This window comes from Leptodactylus fuscus, chromosome 4 (genome assembly GCF_031893055.1).
Source record: "Leptodactylus fuscus isolate aLepFus1 chromosome 4, aLepFus1.hap2, whole genome shotgun sequence".
NCBI lineage: Eukaryota > Metazoa > Chordata > Amphibia > Anura > Leptodactylidae > Leptodactylus > Leptodactylus fuscus.
In genome coordinates this window covers 75590695-75617806 of record NC_134268.1, presented here as the reverse complement: position 1 = coordinate 75617806, position 27112 = coordinate 75590695, and the positions used below count along the sequence as shown (strand labels likewise).

The following is a 27112-nucleotide window of genomic DNA, read 5'->3' as shown; positions in this document are numbered from 1 at the left end:
TACTTAAGGGATATATATATATATATATATATATATATATATATATATATATATATATATATATATTTCCATTAGGTTTTGTGTAGTTGATGTTTTGCAGATGTTTTATAAATATTCATGGTTTATCATTTACATGCAGAAGTGGAAAAAAGCTAGCCATAATTTGAGAACTTCCTCCAAAAATACATCCATATGTAAATGTAGTTTCATGATTGATTGAGTATACATTTTTTCATGATCTTATAAACATGGATTTTAAATGGTCGCTGACTTTTCTTCAAACTTTGCATAAACCAATAGTACAAGTAAATATAAGAAACTTTTGTAATGGATCTCATCCGAACAAATACATCTTTCTCCACTTATTAAGCCTCCAAAACTGACTTTCACCATGAAATATCTGCCAAATCACATACTATTAGAGTGAAATTGACAGAAGGTTGCAGAGGTGTCATATTACAGCTCACAATAGAAGTCTATGGGGGGAGCAATGAGCAAGAGATGAGAGAGTAGACAAAGAGATAGATTGTAAGCCCTTGCGGGCAGGGCCCTCTACCCCATTGTGCCAGTCGGTCACTGTTAGTTTTATATCTGCCTCTATATTTTGTGTACTGTATGTAACCCCCAAATGTAAAGCACCGTGGAATTAATGGTGCTTTATAAATAAACAATAATAATAATAGAGATAAAGAAAGGTGGCAAGTCTTGCTTGATCTTTTCTTTCATTCAATAAAATTCTTAATGTTAAAAAAAAGAAAGGCGGCAAGTAGCTAAATAGGAAGTTTTCTATCTCACCTAAAGGGCTTTATTAATATCAAAGAGATTAGTACTTGTCTATAATGTTCTATATGATTCTGCAGCAGTTGTATGTATGTAGTTGAGTGTGAATAAGATAAGATAATCCTTTAATAGTCCCACAGTGGGGAGATTTCAGTATGTTACAGCAGCAGAGTAATACAGATACAGGATAATACACAGTAATATATTACAGACGTAGACACACATATGCTGAGAAGAGAAGATATACTAGGAGTCCATAGCAGCCTAGGAACGGAAGAGAAAGAAGGAAGACTTCATAGTCATAATCATTAGTTCTCTGTGCGGAGTGATCTTCGCTTGGTCTGATGTAGATTATACAGCCTGGTCGCGGTTGGAAGGAAGGACCTGTGATAGCGCTCCTTCTCACACTTGGGGTGGAGCAGACGGTCACTTACAGTGGTGCCAAGTCCCATCCAGGTCCCATACATGGGGTGGGATTTGTTCTGCTGCATGGAGGTCACCACAGACAGAATCCTTCTGTCACCCACCACCTGTACTGGGTCCAAGGGGCTCCCCAGGACAGAGCTGGCCCTCCTGATCAGCCTGTCAAGTCTATTTCTGTCTCTAGTTGATATAGAGGTGTGAAGCAGATTCTCTTGCAATGTTTGAGTGCTGTCCATGACCCCATAGTAGCTTGCTCCATTTAGCTTAAGGAGAACGATAAATTTGAGCCTGCAGAAAGGAAAACTGCTAAAATGCAGAACATAAAATATACAATGGCCAAACATGTGATGGTACTGTTGATTTATGCAAAATTTGTTGAAAGGTTAGGTAGATTTTGAAGCAAAGTTGAGTAATGTGGAGACAATACATCCTCTGTCGTTTTCTTGGTAGCTCCCCAAAATGTGTTCACCCCTTAACAGAACAAGGTGATGGAAGTTAACTGAATAAATGAAAGTTGAAACCTCGAAACATAAATAGAAATATACACAAAATATACAGTATGAATAAACAACATACATTTCTGCCTAGAACAGCCAATCAGATTGCAGCATTCTTGATCCAAAATGCCCTTTTAACAATGATATCTGTAATCTGAGTGTTTACTATTGGGAATGCACTTACTTTTGTATGTTGAATTTAGTACAGTTTGTAACTGAACATTTCAATGGTTAATCACTTTTTATTAAAGTGATTGATCAATTAAGCTTCATTGAATGATATTTACCACCCCCCACCCCACCTTCATGGATTAAAATGAACAAATAATAAAACAGATAGGCACACTGGTGCACATTTATCATACATTTACGTCAGTTTCAAAGTTTACAAATGTGCAACTTTTTGCGCAATTGGGCCCCCCACCTCACTTTCATGAAAAGTGTGGGTGTTGACAGAGGACTTAGCTGGAGGAGGTGTAGCCGCACACAGCTCAACAAATTGAAAAGAATTTGATCCAGAAAGTGGTGCAAACTATAGCTCAAATCTATACCATCTGTTAGCTGCTGTACACTGGAAATTCAGGCGCACAGAGGGCAGGAGAGGCGTCTAATTTATTAAGAGATATGAGCACCAGTCTTGATATATCTCCCCAATGAGTAGTCTGTATGATATACAGTTGTAATAGATGTGACTGTCATCTCTGAGATTGTCAATATCTGTGTTTTGAAATGTTGAATAACTTATTAACAATTTATGCTCAATTAATGTATTAACGTATTTCATTTTAGGAGAAGCAGAAAAAGAAAAAGTCAAAGGCAAAAAAAAGCAGTGGTGGCGGCCTTGGGTTGATCATGCTTCCAGTAGGTTTTCTTGATCATTTACCAAGTGTATGGATTTAGGCCTTATATCCTTGACCAGACTCGTCAGTTTGTTTTAATGCATGGTTTATTCTTTGTGTCTCCACAGAAGGTTAATACATTGCTAATAGAAATTAGGGATATCTATTGCAGGAAAGAGTCAGATTCATTATGTTAAAATATTTTCTTAAAGCAGTTTTATGGGCTTATAAGATTGATGACACATCCTCCACATTGTACAGAGGTTGTGTTTGATTTTTTAGCTGAACCCTATTTATTTCAATGGGACTTCACAGCAAACAGGAGTAGCACTTATGGAAAGCAACCGCCACTTTATACAGCGAATCAGTAGAGATCTCGGTGTTTGGATCCCCACCACTCTTATTTTGATGACCTACCCAAAGTATAGGTCAACGAGCTTATAAGCTGCAAAAACCCCTTAAACATGATAGTTTTGGTTTTAAGAAACACCCCAGGACTATGTTGTGGCAGTATATGCTAGAGCATATTATGCACAAGTAACTAATTTACCAATTATCTAATAATTTTTAATGAAGTTGCACTTTGTTCTCCTACCTTAAAGACCTCTGTACATATCATGAAGAGTTTAACTCCTATCCAAATCTAAGAATTTAATTTATGATTTTTGTTTGCTTGACCAAGTATGTGGAGTCACAAGGAAACTGTGCCAAGTGATTCTCTATTCTGATTTTCAAGGCAATATTGTTAAAGAGACCAGTCTCATTTTTTAATTGTGACTTTGGCCTATATTTTCTCATCTTCTGATAATGTGTTCATTATTTTCATGTTGTCACATAAGAAGAGCTCTATTGGCTGTACTTTGTCGAAGTAGAACTTCATCCAATATCTCACTTCTTTGGTCTGCTTAAAAGGGTTGTCCAGGCTAAATTTTTATTTGTTAATTAGGTCAGGAGAGGTGAAAAAAATAAAAGAGAACCATACCTCAATTGTCCCTGGTGCTCTGGTACACAATCTGGCCCTGTAGCTGTTTTCCGTTATTGTCTTCCAGTGGAAATATCTGCCACACGTCACAGGTAGTGACATCACCAGGTCCCTTTCTGAGGCTGCAGATTGGTCTCAGCAGTCATGTGACTGCTGAGACCAATCAGTGGCCTCAGTCGAAGGGAGCGGGGATGTCACAGTTGGTGAGAAATTTAACAACAAGAAGGCAGCCGAGCTTCAGGATCAGACTGCCCTGGAGGACACCGAAGCATTGGGGACAAGTGAATATGTTTCTTTTAAAATTCATTTATCTCCCCGGCCAAATTTAGAAAATATTGTTTATCCTGAACAACTTCTTTAAGGACCAGAAATAGAGGACAGTTTTGAGTATATTAAAGGAGATTTTTGGAACTATAATATTTACTGCTTATAGGTGGTCAGTGCCTTTATTGTTTATCAAGCAGGCCCCTATACATTTTATAATGGCTGTGACTGGTACAGCGGCTCACAGTGTCTAAGTCATATTCAAATGAGTAGGACTGAGCTGCAGTATCAGGCTCAGCTGCTAAAAATATATGGAATTGTGACTACTAAACAACGAAGGGGGCAAGACACTTGCACAGGGCTTCCTCATTAGCTGAGTGATGTTGTTCCAATCTGATATTCATGGTCTATCTCAAGAATAGGTCATTAAAATTATTGTTCTTAAAATCTCTTTAATTTACTTTGTTACTGCCTCCCAGTACACTAGACTGCAGGAGTGTTTTGGCTTTTTGGAGTATTTCTTCTATAATGACAATATACTGTACTGATGGTATTACTGGAGAACATGAAAAATAAAGGCCATTCCATTAAATTTGTCCCCCTTGACTGCCAATAGAAACACTACAGAACACATTGCTTTACATACTGTTTGGTACTCAAGGGGTTTCCTATGAACTGCGCAGTGTAAACATGGCATACACTATTGCACTTACATTTTTTGCAACATAGAAATGCATATTTTTAATATAAATTGCACAAGGAACTATGCAATGGCAATATTTTATGTCATATTTATACATCGCACAGTTTAGAAAACTAAAGACATTTCTCTCAATTGTATTTTTAAGAGCCCCATTCAACTATATGTTATATATCACTGACAAGATGAATATGGCTCTTATTAATATTGATTTGTAGTAAGTGAATATTCTCTACAAACTCTGCAGTGTTTCACTAGCATTGATATTTGGGTATAGACTGTTGGGCTCAGTTCATTTGGGCAGCAGTGATTTGCGCCTCGGATGTTTGGACACTACCGCTTTAGGTTCATTAACCCAGAGAATTATTTTCTTCCTTTACCAGCATACATTCTCAAAACCTTACCTGTTCTCCTGTGGATCCAGTAAACAGTAAGCAAGTCACACTATGCATCATATAACTCTCACTCCAAGTGATATTAATACTAGAACCTAAAGAAACTGGTGCCCACATGATCCTGTGCTTCTGTGTCATTGCCCAAATGAACTGCTTCCCTCTGCAACATCTTCCTTCCATTTTGCTCTTATTATTGCATATTTAAACATCTGAACTGGAAACTGTAACCTCAGTTATACTATGATGTAAGAGGTATAATTGTCTTCCATGTCATCATTTAATAACATTTGCTTGCACCACCTTACAATATTTTAGTACAATGTAAAAAATAAATGACCTGTTACAGGTCTGTTCACATATGTTCAGTCCTCTACGCTCTTATCCTCATGAGAAAATGTCAATTAATGTAAAGAATAAACGTAAATAAAGAACATTTAATATAACAATATTTCTTTCATACAATGAACACCATAACAAGAAATAAATTAAAAATATTTTTTTTTTCATGTACCAAATAAAATTGAATAAAAAGTGATGAAAACTTCAAACAATCCCCAAAGTGGTATCATTAAAAACTACAGTGTACCCCACAACAAAAGATGGAAATTGCAACGATATGGGTATCAGAATATGGCATATTTTTAGTATTTTTTTTTGTAAAAGTATTAAAACATAACAAAAAGCTAAATAAATTTAATATCATTATGATCATACCAACCCACAGATTATCAAAAACGTAATTTTTGCTGCACAGTAAATCCCATAAAAACAAAACCCATAACAAAATGGATCACATGCAGTTTTTTCTAATTGCACACAACTCAGATTTTTTTCCAGTACATTGTACACAATATTAATCGGCACAATTAGTAAGTATAATTTGTTACACACAAAAAGAATAAATAAAATTCAGCCCTAATACAGGTCTGTGAAAGAAAAGACGAGGAGTAAAACAACAAAAATGAAAAACTGTTGTAGTAGGATGGGGTTTGCCATTTTTTAAAGGGTTAACAGTTTTGTTTTTTGTTTTTTTTACATATCTTCCCCACTTTGGGTGTACATTTCAGGTCTGCTCACACTTCAAAATAAAAGTATTACATATTGTACTTTACTATATATTATTAATATTGTATACTTTAGTAAACTCATAGTTGGCTGCTTATTTAGTTTCAAAGAGATTTAGAAAAGTTTAGAAATCTGAATCATGTTAAAATGTTTTAATTATTATACATTATTTACAATGTATACTTATTGTACATGAGATCATTATGATGGAGTCCAAGTGGGGAAATATAGCCAGATAGCAAAAGCACACAGTTCTGTCCGCTGCAGGGAAAAACTGACTGGCCAGGCCCAAATGATATATAAACACCCTTATGTTTCTAAAATAAGTTTCATGGCTTGATGAAACATATAACTAATATTTGTAGTAGGTCAGTTAAACAACAGTTAGTACTGTTACTAGAAGCACATGTACAGTAAGCGCTATGTGCAATATTTATTCTAGTGCTTACCAGAAACCTTAGACACAGAACATGTTGTACATCACCTTACTTATGAAAACACCCCTGCAGAATAGTGCCCAGTGCACCCCCAGCAGTGTTTGCATCACAGACATTGTTTTTATCTTATACAAATTTTATCTTTGCCAGTCAATTTTCGTTCTACCCAAACCTTATTCTATTCTATGCACAGACACAACTTGCTGCAATTCTAAAGGTTGGATCAGTTTCTGTTGAATTAACAGTGAATAATAATAAGGGCAAAATGTTCATTTCTCACGAGTTTCTTTCAATGACTGATACCTGAGTGTTAAGCTTAAAGCCACCCATTACTTTAATAGATCCATTTGTACATAGGAAGTAATGAAGTGGCTGCTGTTAAATAATGCTCACCATCTTTCATTTTGCCATCTTTGTGTTTTCTTAGGCTTGGTGAAACAGTAGGCAATGCAGAAATAAAGGTTCTGCTCAAGGATATAAGACATATGTTATTTAATATACTTACTAACATGGAGGCGAAAAAGGTCTTTCTGAATTCACAGGCACTAATCTGACTTTTAATCATTCAGGTTCTAACACTTTCAGCTTACAGATAAAAATGCTGTGTCTTGGTTATTTATGTTCACCATCGACAAGTTGATGATTTGTCTATGGTGAGAGGATGGAGAGTTGCAATGAATATTTTCACTGTAGTAAAGCCAAATGCTGATGTACTTAGGAATGTCTATGGTAAACTACCTGCTGAGGGCACATTATAGTGGTAAGAGCTAAGTGACAAGAATATTGGTGGTGATAAGAAGATGTTTTGTAGATGTTCTAGAAATGAGTAACTGCTTTATTTTACTTAGTGGTCAGAAGCGGTGATTATTATTTGTTTGAGACGGACAGTGAAGAAGAAGAAGAAGATGAAACGAAAGATGAGGATGAGCTCAGAAGAAAGTCTGCTTTCCAGGTAGGTTTGGATGGGACAGAAAGATGTCTTGTGCACGGCAGACACAAACTTCTTCTGTCAAGACACACTCAATAGGATGTGTCTACTGACGTCTATGTGTCCAAATACTGCAATGAACATGTTGTTTCATTCAGTTTCAATGCTGCTTGCCTATAGCATTGACAAAACCCTTTGTTCTGGAAAAGGTGTTTTCCACACATGTCTGTCTTCACTTTTACTAGGAGAGACCTGAAAAATAAAGTCTGACCCAGAGCTTTATTTTTCAATAACACGAGAAAGAAAAAAGTGAAGAAGCAAATCTTGGCATTGCTTACAGCAGTTGCTTGAAAAGCTTTTAAATGAATTGCTCTACTTACCTGTGACTTCATTCTTTTTCAGCTTCTTATTATATATACAGTATACATATATAGTATTGTAATAAAAGAGTTGAAAGAATAAAACTGTTTTAGACTATGTAAAATGTACAGATGTTGTCAGTATGATCTTACGTTTCCATTGGTTATCTCTATGGACAATACCAAAAATCTGCGCTGTCTTTATAATAGTAATTCAGTAATAATGTTTGGTGATGGCTGCAGTATGACAAAGCAGAACGTATAGAATGCTGCGATTGAAATTGGTGCATGCTTTGTGTGTACAGTGTTTCTCTGCAAAAGACTAAACCTAATATTGTTGCATTTGTACAATACTTGGAATGTTTTCATTGTATCAGTCTTATGTATAATAATGCATTGTACTTATTACTACTATGAAACCACAAATAACCTATATGCTTATTTATGTAAGGGTGTGGAACAATATACTGCTTTTTATGGTATCTACTAAATTATCAGCAGGAATGCCTGGTCACTAACTAACCATGGACTGGTTTGATTCTGGTGCAGTTTTTAACATTGTTAATGTGCTTTAATGTATTGTTACACTATGGTCATTGTATTCACTGTTTCCTACTAATTCCTATTGCTTTGTCCTTCTTTTAGAGAGCTATTGGAAAGTTTGCTTCAGCCATTTTAGCCTTGCCAAAGTCTGTCATTAAACTGCCTAAAACAATTCTTCAGTATTTAATCAGAGCTGCAAAGGTATTCATAAGGAATTTAACTAGTGTGTGCACACTGTGTTGGTAGGGGGTAGTGCTTTGGTAAACTGTACCCTTCAAAAATGCCCCTATGCATTTCCTCTTTCTTGAATGTGTGGGCACATGTGAAATTAGTACCCAGAATCAGAATATTGGTCACCTTTAATATTCCAGTGAACAGTTTTGGGGTTTTTATTTTTTTTTTAAGCAAAATCAAATTGTTTATGCCCAACACAAAATTCTACTTGGTCTTTATGGAAATGCAAATGCAGGCATTGTTATCTTTCCATGACATTCCTATTACTGTTATTGAAAGGTAAACTGAAGTGCATGTACCAATAAGGTGGAAGTCAGAACAGAATTTCTTTCCTTTTCTTTCTTTTTTTCTCAGGAAGCTGGTAAGAATTCATAATAACTAAGTATTATAAAAAGTAAAAGATGCTATTTTTATGTTTACGGTGCTGGATAGGCTATGTAAAAAGCACCATATTTACTTTTTGTATGCCCCTAAGCATAGGTTTTGTCATAACCATCTGCCAGCTTTATCAGTTGATCTTATTGATAATGTGGGGTATATTCCACATCAACCATACATACAATACTCCCAAGAACTGGATAAGGAGGTGTCTAAAGACCTGTAATACGCAGGCTAAGCTGATTTTTGTACTGCAAAAAACTGTTAGGCTAAGGCTAAGGCCCCGCGTAGTGAACATGCAGCACTTTGGCCTCAATAGAAATGTTGCAGCAAAAAACGCAGTGTATCACAGTACCTGCAACGTGGATCCACACATTGCAGAAACAAATCTGCCATGGAAATGCTGCTATTTCAAAAATCACAATGTGTCAGTTAGATCTGTGGAAACATTGGCATTTTCTGCATAGGTATAATAAGGAAAGAAAGTCCGCTGATTTTTCCACTTTCTGTGAAAAGCGCTGTGGCTTGCAATGTGGGGTCTTAGTCTGATAAGTAGTTTGTTTAAAAAGGCTCACTGAAGTATCACATTTAATCTAGGTTCACACCTGCACCTTGGGGACCTGAAAAACATCCTGTTTGCAGGACTTTTCTCTCTGCATTTTTCAAACAGATTCAGGACAGAATCCCCTAACGTAGAGCGAGCGTTGGTGTGAATCCAGCCTTACCTGCAATAAATAAATAGATGTAAGGGTATATTCACATGGCATAATTTTTAGAGGTGTTTGAGGCCATCTTAAAATTCTCTTCAAAAACTGGCCTGCTGTTGCCTTATAACTTTTTTTAGCTTCTTTTTTGACTGTCCCCACATTGTGGAAAAACTGCTTTTTTTGTTGCACGTTTTGCTATGTTTTTTTTAGCCAAAGTCAAAAGTGTCTTAAAACGAATAGGGAATATAAAGGAAGTTTTTTTCCCTTCTGTTAACTCCACTCATGGCTTTGGCTCAAAAAAATGCAGCAAAAACTGAAAGACCAAAACAGTGTTTCCACAACATGGGGCCTTAGGCTTCAGTGCACAGAAAAAAGGAATCTGAGGCTTAATCACCATGGTAGCCAGGCTGCACGACCACCCTTAATTAGATCCACTGTATATAAGACTAATCACGATGGATAGAAAAACTGGCATCAGTAAACCAAGGCTCAGCTTTGGTTTTCTGCCATTAGTTCAAATTCCTCTCTATATTCTACTGTGTGAATATTCCACTAAACCAGGGGTCCTCAAACTTTTTAAACAGGGGGCCAGTTCACTGTCCCTCAGACCATTGGAGGGCCGAAATATAGTTTTAAAAAAACTAAGATTATACGCTCCACAGTAGCTTCTCCCACAGTATTAAATACTCCACAGCAGGCCCCCCACAGTATTATATGCTCCACAGTATGCCCCCCCACAGTATTATATACTCCTCAGTATGCCTCCACACAGAGTATTATATGCTCCTCAGTACGCCTCCCACACGCACACACAGTATTATATGTTCCTCGGTACGCCCTTCCACCCCACACAGTATTATATGCTCCTCAGTACACCCCCACACTAAATTATATACTCCTCAGTACGCTCCCCCCTCACACAGTATTATTTTCTCCCCAGTACGTTCCCCCCCACAATATTATATACTCCATAGTATGCCCAACCCCCACCACACACAGTATTATATGCTCCTCAGTACACCCTCCACACTGTATTATATGCTCCTCAGTATGCCCCCCCAAACACACACACACAGTATTATACTTAACTATGAAGAACTGCTAGCATCCTCCTTCTTCTGACTGCAGGAGCGGATCATTTACGTCATCACGCCTTTGTCGGGGCAGAGGTCACACTCTGCAGTCAGTATAGGCCGCGTTCATGTGGACCATGGCTTACACTGACTGCTTTCAGCTGTATGTACATTTCCACATACAACTGAACACAGTGATCACTCTCTAACGGGGAATCCTGTACCGGATTCCCTGTTTGTGAGCGATCTGGGCAACGGTGCATGGGCCAGAAAACTGTCTTCGGCGGGCCGCATGTGGCCTGTGGGCTGTAGTTTGAGGACCCCTACACTAGACTCTCTTCCCACTGCCACAGATTTTAAAGGCTATGGGTTGGGTTTTCCTATACATGCATTGCAGACTGCTATGTACCATTGTCAGTGAAATTGGCAAAGATATTGTGTGACAGATCTAGAACAATGTTGTAGCTTCTGTTCATGACTCTTTGAACAGAGACTTAAATAGTCATGGTTCATATAGTGGTTCTCCATTCTGACTCACATTAGGGAAACCCCTCTATGATGTCCATATACCATAAGGGCAGTTCATTTAAGTACATCTATGAGACAGTAATTGAGAACATAGTATTATTACAATCTGCAGCAGCTATGGGCATTAAAAAATAAAAAGAGAACCCAGTTTATACATTGAATTGTCAATGTAAATTTTTCTCTTTTACTTTTAAAACATTTGTCATGCATGGAACTATTATTGTTGACTGAATCCAGGAAATATCGCTCTGGATATTTTAGCCAGCCCAAGAACCTTTAACCATGGTTGCCCGCAGCTTGAGACTAGTTCTTTCCCCAGTGGTGAGCATATTCTGAATCACAATGGCATATATATTCTAGGAGTCAGGGCAGGAAAATATGTGTTGTGTTCTTTTCAAGCATTAGAGAATGTTGTATACTTAATGTCAGCAGTACATTTTCAGTGTAGGTTTTCTTCATTAAATTCTTACTTCTAAAGGACAAGAAATACTGAGCCCTTTTACTACTGCCAAACTTATGTAGCTCAGTGACTTTTGTTTCAATAAAATATTAGCAGATACAGTATATACTACATGTGCCTCTATCTATTGTATTACTACAACTGTGCAAGCATACCTCCCAACGTTTTGGACTGTCAGACAAGGATATTTATAGATAATAATAATAATACATTTTATTTATATAGCGCCAACATATTCCGCAGCACTGTACAATTTGTAGGGTTCAAGTACAGACAAAAAGATACATTACAAAGAAATAGTCACTTCACAGAATGGAACTGAGGGCCCTGCTCACAAGAGCTTACTATCTATGAGGTAGAGTGGGTGACACAAGAGGTAGCAGGCGCGGCATCGGATGTAGCATTACTTATACAATGGTCAGACAATTTTGTAATAGAGGTTACTGTCATTACACAAACATAAAACTGTATGAGCCATCACCATGTCCTTTAACGTGCAGATGGTGCCTGGACATATAAAGTTAGCCTGAAACAGCATCATATCGTATGGGGAAATGTGGGAGCGGGAACAGAGGAGGGTTCATTTTAGGGATTCTAATTACAATACCGTAGGGTTTACATTAGGAATTATGATAGGTCTGTCTGACAAGATGTGTCTTTAGTAGAAATTGGGAGTTAATCTATTTGTCCGGGGTAGAGCATTCCAGAGAAGTGGTGCAACTCGGGAGAAGTCTTGTATACGAGCATGGGAGGTTCTGATAATGGAGGATGTAAGTGTTAGGTCATTGACTGAATGGAGAACACGGGTTGGGCGGTAGACAGAGATGAGGGAGGAAATGTAGGGAGGTACAGCATTATAGAGAGCCTTGTAGATGAGAATGATAAGTTTATATTTTATTCTATAATGAATAGGCAGCCAATGTAGCAACTGGCACAGACCACAGGCATCACTGTAGCGTCTAGCCTGATAGATGAGCCTGGCCGCTGCATTCAGAATAGATTGTAGAGGGAGAGTTTAGTGAGGGGAAGACCAATTAGTAAGGAGTTACAATAGTCAAGGCAAAAGTGGATCAGGGCGACAATAAGTGCCTTTAATGTATAGATTACTGGGTAAAAGCTTAACATTTTTTTGCATATCTATATGCTGGAATGGGTCTAAAATATTAGCACAAACAATATCTGTAGATAGACATTTCAAGGTCTAAATACACCACGTTATTTAAGTCGGGGTCTTAATATACAGTCAGGAACCAAATAGATCTGAAACAATATGGTCAAGTTAATAAATCTACTTCCAGTAACAACTAGAGGGACATTTAAGCATCTAAGAGTAACAGATGGGGTTTGTGTCAAAAGCAGGTACTGTTCCACCAATAAGGGAACAGGTGGTATTTATAAAATCCCAAGACCTTCAGTTAGGTCACCTATGATGCTGGACTCAAACTTTGTGTAGCTGAGGTACAAACAGGTTTAGGCAAAGGCCTAATGTAGTGAAAACACAGTAGGAGTAATTTATTAGAATTCTGGTGTATTTTGCACCAAAAACTGTCTAGCATTCTGTGTGCCACAATAACCAAGTGTTCGTCTAGGGCCCCATGCAGTGGAAATGCAGCATCTTTTTTCAGCATTTTTCATTGTGTTTTTGTTTTTGAGTCTTTCTCTATAGAATTTCTTCCCTTATTAAACCTATAGGGAAAAGGCAGGCGTTTCCGCTGGTATAATTTATGCTTTTGAAAGCGCAGCTTTTCTGCAGCTGATTTTCTGCAATTTGTGGAAGGGATTAGCCAGAATCTCATTCACTTTACAGGTACTCTAAATGGCACATTTTCTTCTCTGCAGCATTTCCTCAGCGGCAAAAACTCACTGTTTTTGTTACTTGGGGCTTTAGCCTCTGAGGCCAAGACCCCATGTAGTGGGTTACAGCCAAAAAGCTCTGCAGGAAAAAATCGGCGAAAACGCATTGCAGTTTTCTTGTTTTTGAGGCCAAGACCCCACGTAGTGGGTCACAGCCAAAAAGCTCTGCAGGAAAAACTTGGCAAAAACGCATTGCAGTTTTTCCCGCAGCACTTTTCACAGAGAGTCTGAAGCATTTTCCTGTGAGTACTTTCTTCAATTACACAAAAGCAGCAATGTTTCCATAGGTATAATTGACATGCTGTGATTTCCAAAAGTGCATTGGTTTTGGAAATCACAGCATTTCCACTTCAGGAATTTTTCTGTAATGTGTGGATAGGATTCCCATCCACTTTGCAGGAACTGTAAAACTCCACAGTTTACGCCACAAGAGGCTTAAGCTTTACACACTTTTCTGACGACAAAGTTGTGTTGACCCAGTGGAAATGGGCGTGGCTTAATTTGAAGGGGTGTGACTTAACTTGTGTTAATTTTCTGAGTGCCAGAAAATGCGCAAAGAGCTTTTAGGCTAAGACAAAAAAGCGCTGCTGGGAAAACCGTGGTGGTATCTTATTGTGGTTCTTACCGCAGGTTTTAGAGGTTTCCTCTGCAGACTTTCTGTTTCTATTATACCTAAGGGGAAACCGCCGGCATTTCCATAGATATAATTGACATGCTATGATTTCTGTGCCGGTTTTGGAAATTGCTGCATTTCCACACTGCAGTTTTTACCACAAAGTGCGCATGGGATTTGCTAGAATCCCATCCACTTTGCTCTAACTGTAAAATGCCGCAATTTTTTCCATGGTTTTTGCGCTACTTGGGGCCCCAGCTTTAAATCAACTTTTAGGAGGTATAAAGTTAGACTAGACAGTCTAGGAATACACCAGATCTATCAGTGCATCAGACACTTTGATAAATCTGGTGTAGTGTAAGACTATCTAGTCTGAGTTTGCACTACCTAGCTTGTAGAGTGGGGTAGCATGTTGCGAAAACGCAGTGTTTTGGTCACAGCCTTTTTTTTGCCACAATTCGCTGCGTGGGGCCATAGATTAAGACAGTATTAGTAAATCTGGGACAGTGTTTTTGGCAGCTGCAGAAACACAGCGGAAAAAAACCTCTGTGTTAGCTCAGGGCTTTTGTGCTGCGGCCCGCTATCTAGGGCCTTAGCCTTAAACAGTCCCAGCAAAGTAAATAAGATTTCGTTTTATCAAATCCACGAACTGCGGATGAAAAATCTGTGAAATGGTGAGCGCTATTGTAAATCACAGTGTGCTAATTTCAGCTGTGGAATCACATGCATTTTCCCTGTACATTTAATAAGGGAAGAAAAGCACAGAATAAAACACAGCAAAAACACAAAGTGTTTTTATAGCTGCATTTCACTTCCTGAGGCCCTAGCCATAAAAGTTTTATGAGGCTGACTGGTCACTGATGTTTGTTATTTTGCCTTGACCGGATAAATAACCAACATTTAGTGTGCACTACATTACCAGTTAGCTATAGCTAAGAAGAAAAATTTATAGTTACTTGAACATATGTTACTTAAAATGCAACAGCAGCAATATCAATCAATAATCAATATTCTGGTTACATGTATGTAGGGATTTTCTTACAATGCTTGTGTCTGGTGACTGATATTGTTTTGCCAAATCAGTTTAACATACTAACTGTGTAAACTCCAGCTTCCCTGAGAACCAGGTGTGTTTATGCCGTCATATGCATGTATGTTAGGTGATGCTTGCCCTAATGCATGACTGGGTAAATTAAGTCTTTTGCTTTTTTGTGTTACCATGCATGTTGCTATAAACTACGCAATGCCATTTAACATGATTTTCATTTGTTAGAACAAATGACAATCTATAATAGAATATGTAATGTGATTTACTTGTTTTTAAATTGCAGCAAATGTTTTAATGAGAACGACAAAGACAACTGGTTGTGTTTTGTTTTATTTTCTTGTTACAATTTTTCACCCTTGTTCTGTTCACATAAAAATTCAGGTAGTCAGCTTTGTGTAAATGTCATTTCATTTACTATAATTGTTGTGGGATTTTCAAAAGGGACAAAGTAGGTCAGAAGTTATTTCCTCCGATTGCCAAATGTAACACTAATAAACTGAAACTCCATTTGGGGGGGCCCTCCTGCGGACTCCTTCCGGATGGGAGGCAAGTGCTAATGTGAACCGGCCCATAGTCTATGGGGTCCGTGCGCTTTAACTGCACTTCGCTCCTCCTAAACACTCTCCTCCTGCTACTCGTGGACTTGGTGACTCTCCTTTAGTCGAATAATGGTTTCCCCTGAAATGAGCATTATTTCCCATAGACTATAATGGGATTTGATATTCGATCGAGTAGTTGAATATTGAGGCTCTACTCGAAATGAATATCGAATCTCAAATATTTCACTACTAGCTCATCTCTAGTTACCTTTAAAGGCAATTTAAAAAAAAAATAAAAAATGTAAGTATTTTTACCAATGAAAATTACGGTTTATTCATTTTTCATTTTTGCTATTTTTATTGTTTTTTCTTCACATATAGAGAAATATTGACAATTCTAAAATAATTTTTTATATTTTCCACTGTTAACCACCAGAGGGAGTATCATCTCTGTATGTGTCAATGCACCACACAGTACAGAGATGATTTCTAGCTGCTAAAGGACCTTTGATAACATCATCAGAGGTCCTTGAAGGGGAATGCGTCACCAAAAATTGACTATTTTTTTAACCCACGTTTTTATGAAAAATATTTATAAATAATTTTGATTTTATTTTTCATTTCTTATGTCCATATCTATATGTAGATATCTTGCTTCTGTTTTACGTCCATTAAAAGCAGATCAGCGAGTTAAGTCAAAAAAAAAAAAAAAAAAAAGAAAGACCAATGAAATTCATCCATTATTTTCACTGACAGTTAAAAACTAAAGCAGAATGGATAACACTTGGCCATCAAAAACGGAAAAAAATGGAATGGATGCAAAATAGCCTTTAATAATGGACATGTCCTTTTTTAACGGCCACTAGAACAGTCAAAAACATTACTGTTGTGTACATAAAGATTAAGTATAGGTTTACATTACTACCACTAATACCCATTGTTTTGGCCTATTATAGGATGAGAGCAATGGACATTGACTGAAGCAAATGGAGCACCCTCCATGCGGTGTCCTTGTGCATTCACTCCAGAGTTAATAACGTGCAGGACTTTTTCTTCCATCTGAAAATTATACAAACATTACAGAAGAAAGCTCGACTGCTACACTGGATTGAATGCAGATGGAAAGGGCTTCCGTCTGCATTATTTAGTCCAGCACTGTTAAAGTTGGTGAAAGCAGCAGACTTTACAATCAGACATGTGAACTTTGTCTATAGGTGACTGCTTGTATTCTTAGGGTGAGATACAAACCCATCCATACATATAGAATTACAAAAGCACACCACGACAGTTCAGCAGTTTCTTCATGAATCAGCAGTTTATTGCAATAAGTATGTATATTTGCAGCAATAAATACATGATTCCTGAAATGAATGTGCTGTGTCTTTCTTCTATTCAAAGGTCAACATAGGCTATAAATCTGTAAGGACTTGTAATGTAAGTCAGAATATTGCACATCTAATAACAGAAATACCCTTTATACTAAAATGAAGTGGTTCCTTGTTCAAAGGGGTTCCAATATAAACAGAATCTGGAGGAGTGCATACTATTTTGGCCCAAATATAATACACTTACACATATATAGAAGCAAACTGTTAAAATTAGATAGAAATTATTTGTATCACATAATATATCTGTAGTTTTCATTGAAGAAAGCATTGTATTTTGTTTAGTTCATCTACCAAGCCTGGATTACTAATCCAAAAACTGCATTAAGACAAAGACGGAAGGAAAACAAAGAAGAGAAGGAAAGGGAAATGAGACGGAAAAGTAATGCTAAAGGTATTTATCACTGTTCTGTCGAGATTCTGTGTTAATAGTCCATACTTTACCTGCAACAGGTGGAAAAAGACTGGTGAAAGCCATGGTGTAAAATGCAATAAAAATATGAAGTTAAGGCTAGGTTCACACCTGTATTGGAGCAGATTCCGCCTAAACTCAACGGAGAGAAAAGTCATGCATGGAGAACTTTTCTCTCTGCCGGTTTCAGTATAAAACTGGCTGAAACCCAAAAGACACCTAGTGGACCACATTATAGTCTATGGGGTCTACAGGTAACCACTTTTTTAGTGAATGGGTTCTCCAACTTTCAAGTCCCTATGCGGACCCAAATGATGGAGAGAACAACACTAGTGTGAACCTAGTTTTTGTTGGGTTTTCATGGACAATGATATTGATGACCAATCTTGAAGATAGCTGCCATGCTGTGTCTAGTATGCATTGGTTTTATTGATCCAAAAGTATTTTTGTTGATTCACATTTATTTTCGGCTAAAAAACATTTTTGTAATTGATTTGTATAAAAATTAGCTTTATTTGGCTTCTGTAGTTATTTATGTCACACTATATAGCATGCTGCAAAATACAATTCACAGTGGAATCTGTATGAGAGACTAGTGGAGATTTTGTACATATAAGACACTAGTGAAGGTACCTGGCAGAAAAGTGGTATACTGTATGTCAGTGAGGCTATTATGAATGAAGGACTCGTGAATTACGATAAACATATAGGGTTACACCGGCAGAGCAAACATTAACTGGTATAATGTACAGTATGTCCATTCCCAGCTTTATGTGGACTTGAGCAGATCCCATTCTTTGTGTGAAGACTCTTCCCAGCAGCACTCCCATCAATAGTGACTAACCCAAGACTTTCATTATTGTAAGTTCTAAAAGGTCTGGTTGCTTAAGTTTAGCAACTTTAAAGCTCATTACACTTCTGTTATGGGTAGTCAATTGTTTGAGTGCAACCCTGGATAAACTATAGGTCTTGAAGGAAAAGGTAATACTGAACACTGAACACACTAGGCTAAATACATATCTGTGCCATTGTCTGCACCACATCTGTGCCACGGAGAGCCTGATCGCTGAAACAGCAGTTACACATGGTGTCCACTGTAAAACAGTGGAGAAAAAAGGACTTTTTCTCTCTGCTGATTTTCGGTGGTATCTGGGAAAGAGTTGACTTATATTAGGCTCACACCTGCGCCTGGGTTTCCATTCTTCAGGTCGGTTTGGGGACCAGAGACCAGAAGAATGGAAACTTAATTTGCTTCAAAAGCAGTTACCTGCAGAAACCTGTGACCGTCATAGACTATAATGTGGTCCGCTGAAAAAGAGAAAAGTCCACATTTTTAAGTGCATTCAGGGACAGAAACCCCCAAATGGAATCCAAGCACAAGTGTGAAACGAGCCTTGGCACAGATATGAACTTACAATGTACTGTTAGGCTAAGGCCCCACATTGCGGAAACGCAGCTTTTATTGTTGTGGTGTTTTGAGCCAGAGCCAAGAATGGCTACAAATGGAATTAGAAATATATATAGAAAGCTCTTCTACTTCTAACATCTGCTTAATCTAGTCCTGGCTTTGGCTCTAAAAACTGCAACAAAATCTGCAACAAAAAAAGCAGCATTTCCGCAATGCGGGGCCTCAGTATTAATGTCTTAAAATTTACTTCAAAGTTATTATGCTGACTTTATTGTGATTGATTTCCAATATGCCTTTTGGGAAGATGTATTTTCTGAAAGGGATCTAATTTATGGGATATCTACCTGTAGTTTTAACACTTTTAAACTGATATATCCATGGTAGATTTTACCTACAAAGCTAAGGGCTCGTTCACATCTGTGCCCGGTCTCCGTTCATACAGGTTTCCATTTCCTGCACAAAAAAGAGGCAGGAGACGGAAATCTGCAGGACTCTTTCATACCCATTCATTTGAATGGCTTTGAAAGATGTCCGGCCGTGAGCGTTTCATGCTCTCCGCCGCAAAACCATTTTTTTTTAAATCGGACACAGAGTCAGACATGCAGTACTCTGTGTCCGGTTTAAAAAAACCAGTTTCGCGGCGGAGAGCATAAAACGCTCACCACCGCTCACGGCCGGACACGCTCTGACAGGTTTCCATCTTCTGCATGCAAACCACAGAACAGAGACCCGAACGCTAGTGTGAACCTAGAGTCAGCAGCTCCGCTGTTTGTTAGCATTGCCGGTTAGAATAAGGGTATATACAGATGTACAGTGAATAAAGACAGGGAGGTTTGATAATCTCATACAGATTTGGTAATCACCTATACTACATTTGTAAAAAAAAATGTTAACACAAATGGTGTTTTCACCCTTATCACTTTCCACTTATTATATATAAAAAACTGAATGAACATACAGTCTCTCATCAGCTTTTACCTGTATTTTCCTTGTCTCCCTACTGTGTATATTCGAAATGTACCCTTTATAGTGTTATTTACGTCTTCTATAGACTGAAGATGTTCCATGCCATTCAATTGCTTAGTTCCATTGGTGTATTGACATAATAAAGTATTCCAGATAAAACTGGAACTCCGTTCGGAGTACCAACCAACCGGGTCCCATATTGTGGGATTGTAAAATATATACCATTCATGATTCAACTACTGAAGAAGACTTAGCTAATTGCATTCTGTTGTGCCTATAACCTTCTGTTTAAATTAAATTGAAATTAGTCTTCAAGATGACAAATGGCATCATCATCATCATCATCATGCGTCACACAATGGAAATAAATAAAACCACAGATTAATTCAGTTTAATTTGTGCTAATTTACAGGGCACATTATTATAGATTGTGATGATAAAGAAGAAGAACATGGAAAAAAGAAGTCAGATGGTCCAGGTATTATCTTTCTTTTGACAATACTATTTTCTACAAGTTGTTTTGTTTGTGACTGTCTATGTGGAAACTAGTTTTCAGTATAAATTAGGAAATTAGCTGTGGAAAAATATAAATACTGCTTTATCTCTAAAAGTAAAGGATGTTGCTTCATTCTTTGGCTTACTTGCTCAGGCCTACATAAACCATAAATGTTTATGGTAAAACAGATTGTAAGCCCTGTGGGCAAGAACCCCTTTCATGCTTATATGAGGTTAGTCATCTCAGGGCCGCTTTTACCATAGAACCAGCGGTGTATCTGTTTTGGACCCTGTAGTAGCAAGGGCTCGCTCAGCCACCCTGGTTAGAGCAGGACAGTCCCACATTTCAGTGCTGTTCGGGGTCTTTGGCAGATAAAGTCTGCGGCAGAGAAGCACAATGAGCGCCCAGTCACAGATATCATTACAGCTGGAGCAGTAGCTATTCAATTGATACAATTATGTTGGGTGTACATAATATTGTAAAGTAAAAAAAAAAAATCTAATACAGTAGTTAGGTCCCATACCATGGCTTTATGTATAATTGAATAATAACATTCATCCAGATAAACCTTAGTTTAGAACACTAAACAAATCCAGCCACACCCCTAGCGAAAATAGTAGAGCAGAGAGCCCAAGCAATGGTGCCATTCAACACATTTCGGCATGATGATGAGACTACACACACCCAGTCTGGACCTGATGTGTCAGTGCTGCACAATGATGCAGTGGGTCACATGATCACTGGTAATTTTGTGAGAACCAATGCATCCAACTGAATACATCTCTGCCAGTATATGTTTCCTCTTACTACCCTCAATGTATATAAAATATATACTTACCTAAATATATGGAAAAGAAATAACACAAAATTACTCAAATCAATATAAAGCAAGGCAAGTGAGCAATGCCCAGCATAGAGACAATACTGGCAGCTTTTTGCTGTACAGCTGATCTGATGAGGTCCCGACACTTGGGTCCTCACCGATCTTAAGGATAGGCCATCAGTTTATAAAAGGTGGATAATTCATTTAATGAATAATAATTATATAAATCAATTGGATCTTCTGGGATCCATAACTAAATGATCTCCATGAAAACTGAACCTATGACAGTAGTGTGAACAGAGACTAAATGATATAGGGTTTACTAACAGCCCATATAAGCCATTCACATAAAGGTTAAAATAGCTGTAGGAAAACACATGATTAGAGATTGTTTCCAGAGTCACTATACGTCAACAATATATGGTGCTCATGTGCTTAGTTCTTAAATCATAAAATGTGAGGATTTCTCTAATACTTGTCCATTAATCTTAAGCAATACTTACACTGCACATCTATATATAGTTATGCTTAAAGGTCCATATATTTTACACATAGACATTTGTGCATCTTAATGTTAGAAGCTTGGCAACTGTCCTAGAAAACAGGCAAGAACTTTATCCTTGCCAAGACTTTGGTTAGTACAAAGGTCAATGCCCTAAAACTTATAGGAAAAATACTTAAAGTCAGTGTATTTTGTAATACCTCAAAAACCACATGTTACAAAGTCGCAGGGAGTGACTGAATAAACAATCACACATATAGACAGCGATGTGGATTAAAAAGACTGAGTCAATTTTGTGCTAAATATGCTTATAAGTTAGATGTTAAAGCCTTTTAATAATCAGTATTAAAGGGGTTGTCCCATGAAAAGCATCCTATCTATACTGCTAGTTTATGTGGATTTAAGACTTTTCCTAAACACATTGCTTTATCAAAACTGCTTTGTTTGGCCGCTATCTTAATTTATTCACTTCTTTGTTGACACTGCCTTTCTATGGTCACTGGGCTTATCTGCTCATTTCCCAAGTGACATAGCTGCCTGCTCTCAGGGGGGGGAGGGAGGTGCTGACAAGCAATGGAGCTCCTCAGATAGGGGAGGCGGAAGGTGAGAGCTCCAGGATTACTGTGCTGTCTATCTTCAGTTTTTCCACTTATCAGCCAGTTTAATTGAATTTGGCTGATAAGGGCTGAGATAAGGAGTCCGTTACCTCTGTATGTAATGCAAGCTGACTCATATTCAGCTCTGCTACATTAGTTTCCACATCAGCTTTATACTGTGGTAATGCATTTACAACCAATCCCTCATTACTGACTGCAAACATAGCAGATAGCAGAGCAAGTGAAACCCCGCCCACCAATGTGCCGAGAAATCCAGGAAGTGAAGAGAGCACAGAGCCTGGAGGCTGCAGAACAAGAGTTATGGGAATACCCCTTTAATGTGCACACTTGTTGAGATTTTGCTTCCCATAATAACTTTATGTCATAAGATTAATTTCCTTGTAATGTGTGTTCATATGATATTTGGAATAACATGTAAGCCATGTAATGATTTTACATTTAAGTTTTATTTTAGTGAGAATTGGTATTAGATCATGTGTGTAGCATGTGCCAAACCTGTGTGACGACAAATGGTTACCAAATGAACACCAAAGCAGAAAACTAGAAAATCATATTAAACAAATCAGTATACATTTGTATGGTATTTGTCGGGGATAGAGCAGATCTGGTCAATTTAGATGGAATGCAGAAGAAACTCCAAATGGTTTTGACCAAGAAATGTGTTTAAGGCTAAGGCCCCACGTAGTGGGTCGTGGTCAAAAAGCGCTGCAGGAAAAACTGTGGTGGCAACACATCAGCCTTTCCCATAGTGCTTTTCACGGAAAGTCTGGAGAGATTTCCTTTGTGGACCTTTTGCTTCCATTATTCCTATAGGGAAACTGGCAGCATTTCCGTAGGTCTAATTGATATGCTGCAAATTCCAAAAAGTGATGGCTTTCGAAATGGCAGTATGTCCTCTGTGCATATTTTTCCACAATGTGTGAATGGGAATCACTAGAATCCCATTCACTTTTCAGGAACTTTAAAACACCACGTTTTTGCTGCTGCATTTATGCTCCATGGGGCCCCAGCCTAATGAGGTATTCCCATCTGGGACATTTATGGCATATCTGCAGGAAAAAACACTGCATTTTACAGTACCTGCAAAGTGGATGTGATTCTGGCTAATGTCATCCTCACATTGCAGAAAAAAATCCATTGTGGAAAAGCTGCTTTTTCAAAAACGCTCAAATTTTTGAAAATCGCAGCATGTCAATTATACCTGTGGAAATGCTGGATTTTTCTGTATATGTGTAAAAGGGGCAGAAAGTCTGCAGCGGAAAACTCAATCCATTTCCACCCCCTTTTTTTTTTTTTTTTTTTTTTGCTGCATTTCGCTACGTGGGGTCTTAGCCTTAAAATCCAATGTAGAGTGATGACCGAAAATTGCCATTAAGATGTTTTCCTTTTAATTATATTTTACAGATAATGTCATTAAACGGATATTCAACATTTTGAAGTTTACCTGGGTCCTTTTCCTTGCATCCCTTGATAGTTTCACTGCTTGGCTTAACTCAATTTCTCGAGAACACATTGATATCTCCACAGTGCTCAGGATAGAACGTTGTATGCTGACCAGAGAGATTAAAAAGGTAAACCATGAAGATGTTGTAGAAGACTATGAGAATAAAACGGTCTGTAATACATTGTATTTCTGAATCTTTCAGTTAAACCCTAGGTACTTCTCTTACAAATGTATTGCATCTTGGCATGCTCAGCACTTTCCTTTATAGGAATGTGTCACTAGGACATACACCTTTCAATAAGAGCATCGATTAGAAGGTTACACAAAGAAGATCAGCGGGGGATGGATTTAACGTGGAGAAATTTTTAAAGTCAGTATTGCTGGAGTTTGCGTTGAGTCCAATTTCTATGCCAGCCCCTTAATGGAGCAGCAACATTTGTGACTTTTAGACCCCACATTGCGAAAACTCCATGATGAGGCCACGGCAGAGACGTTGTGGAAAAAACACATTTTACACCCCCTGCAAACGGTTTTTCTGGTTAATCCCATCCATACGTTGCAGACAAATATCCGTTCGAAAACTGTTGTGTTTTTAGAAACTGCAGCATGTCAATTATCTCTCTGGAAACACTGGCGTGTAACGTATATGTATAATAGGGACATAAAGTCTACCAAGGGAAACTCTGTGGATTTTCTGTGAAAAGTGCTGCAGAAATAACCGTGTCGCGTTTATGCTGCTCTTTTTTACGCACTGCTTTTTGGCTGCAGCTTGGGACCTTAGCCATAAAAGGCTGCATTTGATAAATCTAGTGTGCAGACAGGGAGGCGAGCTAACCATGTCCACTTTCCCACCCATTTTTAAAAGTGGAATGAATCATATAAGAAAGCAAAATATTGCAAACCTTTTGCAGAAAGTAGCTCAAAAAATCATAAAACCCTACTTTACAATTTTTTTTTTAAGCCAGTAATTCTAGAGTATAGGACTTAAAATATCCCCCATGGGAACTCTAGTAAGAACTGCCATTTGGCAACCATTCCAGCACCAGTGGATATCCGTAAGAGAGCCTTCACACGATGTTACGCTGTGCTCATTCTGAATGTAAAATTTGTTCAGAATGAGCGCGTAAAAAGCATCTCCCATTGATTTTTATGGGTGCCGGCATACGTGCGCTACCCATTGAAATCAATGGGAGGCTTTTTTGTACCTTTCCGTTATCGGGCCAGCATCGCAGTTCAGCATCAGCATCGGGACATGCTGAACTGCTGGCCCGATGCTGGCTCGGATTGGAGCTGTGTAAAGGAGCAGCGGATCACAGGATGCCAGAGAGGGGCGCCCAGACCCTGACCTCATTCGCGGTGCGGAGAGGATAGTGATGGGGTCGGGACGTGGGTTGACTTGGGGATTGTGGTGATTGTCAGTGAGCACAAGCTTGTCAGCGGCCGGGCTGCACATCCTAGTACCGGGAGGATACGGTGAAGCCGGACGTCATCCCCTGATGCTCCGGCTGCAGTGACATGCACACAGCATCTGTCACGGTGGCACACCACTCACACCAGGCCAGGCTGCACCATCCTCTCCGCACCGCGAGTGAGGACAGGGTCTGGCGCCCCTCTCTGGCGTCCAGTGATCTGCTGCTCCTTTATACACAGCTCCAGTGCCAGCCAGCATCGGGCTAGCAGTCAGCAGTTCAGTATGTCCCGATGCTGATGCTGAACTGCAATGCTGGCCCGATAATGGAAAAGTACCAGGCTTTTTTCCCTTTTGATTTCAATGTGATACGCGCGTATCACATTGAAAGCAATAGGGGGAAAAAGCCTCCCATTGATTTCAATGGGTAGGGCGCATATGCTGGCATCCATTCAAATCAATGGGAGCTGCTTTTTATGCGCTCATTCTGAACGAATTTTACGTTCAGAATGGGCGCAGCGTAACATCATGTGAAGGCTCTTTAACCTCTTTAAGGCCCCATGTTGCGGAAACACAGCTTTTTTTATTCAGATTATGTTGCAGTTTTTTAAGCCAAAGCCAAGAATGGCTATAAAAGGAATGGGATATATATATATATATATATATATATATATATATATATATATATATATAATCCTATACTTCTACCTTTTGCTCAATATGGCTTTGCCTAAAAAATGCAACAAAATCTGCAACAAAAAAGCTGTGTTTCCGCAATGTGGGACTTAAGCCTAACTCAGCAGTGATGTGCTTATGCCTTTTCAGGCACACATAGTGCCCTAGTTATAGCTATAATTGCTGTGACTAAACACACTATGTGTGACTGAAATGTGCACATGTACTTTTGCACTGTCGACTTATTTCAGTTCTTTATCCTCATTTTAACCTTGTGTTATTAAAATGGAAGATTTTATTAATATCAATTGATGATGGAGTATTCTGAGCCACACTGCAATAGTGTGCTAGGTGCTAATGCAAACAGACCAAAGATTGCTATCGGGCACTTCTTACTGGAGGTCATGGTGTTGTTTGCCCCTTCTGATCTATGTCCTGCACGCTTCTGATAGATGCTCTTATTTACAGGGGCTGTCCCTATAACATTACTTTTAAAGAAAGTTGTAAACAAAGCTAAAACACATTTGTTGTGTTTCGTGACACCCCATGCACAGAGGATTCAACGCCTATGTTGATTTTTTTTCATGTTCTTTTAATATTACAGCATGCAATAATGACAGAAACATTTAACAATTAATGATGAACTATTGGATTGATCATTTTAGCATATCAATTTGATGCAGAATATAACTTGTTATTCATCTCTTATATTTAATTATGAGATTTGAGTAAAAAAAAAATATATATATATATATACAGTGGGGCAAAAAAGTATTTAGTCAGTCACCAATAGTGCAAGTTCCACCACTTAAAAAGATGAGAGGTGTCTGTAATTTACATCATAGGTAGACCTCAACTATGAGAGACAAAATGAGAAAACAAATCCAGAAAATCACATTGATTTTGTAAGAATTTATTTGCAAATTATGGTGGAAAATAAGTATTTGGTCACCTACAAACAAACAAGATTTCTGGCTCTCACAGTCCCGTAACTTCTTCTTTAAGAGCCTCCTCTTTCCTCCACTCATTACCTGTAGTAATGGCACCTGTTTAAACTTGTTATCAGTATAAAAAGACACCTGTGCACACCCTCAATCAGTCAGACTCCAAACTCCACTATGGTGAAGACCAAAGAGCTGTCAAAGGACACCAGAAACAAAATTGTAGCCCTGCACCAGGCTGGGAAGACTGAATCTGCAATAGGCAACCAGCTTGGATTGAAGAAATCAACTGTGGGAGCAATAATTAGAAAATGGAAGACATACAAGACCACTGATAATCTCCCTCGATCTGGGGCTCCACGCAAAATCTCACCCCGTGGGGTCAAAAT

At 38.3% G+C, this 27112-nt stretch overlaps 1 protein-coding gene across 1 annotated transcript in view; it reads left to right on the top strand.

Annotated features, from left to right (window-relative positions):
* The window catches only part of PIEZO2 (piezo type mechanosensitive ion channel component 2), a 265739-nt gene that overhangs the window by 202668 nt on the left and 35959 nt on the right, over positions 1-27112 (top strand). The window contains exons 31-36 of the mRNA XM_075270713.1: positions 2490-2561; positions 7231-7334; positions 8315-8413; positions 17317-17425; positions 20230-20295; positions 23660-23826. Of these exons, the coding sequence (XP_075126814.1) occupies positions 2490-2561; positions 7231-7334; positions 8315-8413; positions 17317-17425; positions 20230-20295; positions 23660-23826 (617 nt within the window). The remainder of the gene's footprint in view (positions 1-2489; positions 2562-7230; positions 7335-8314; positions 8414-17316; positions 17426-20229; positions 20296-23659; positions 23827-27112) is intronic.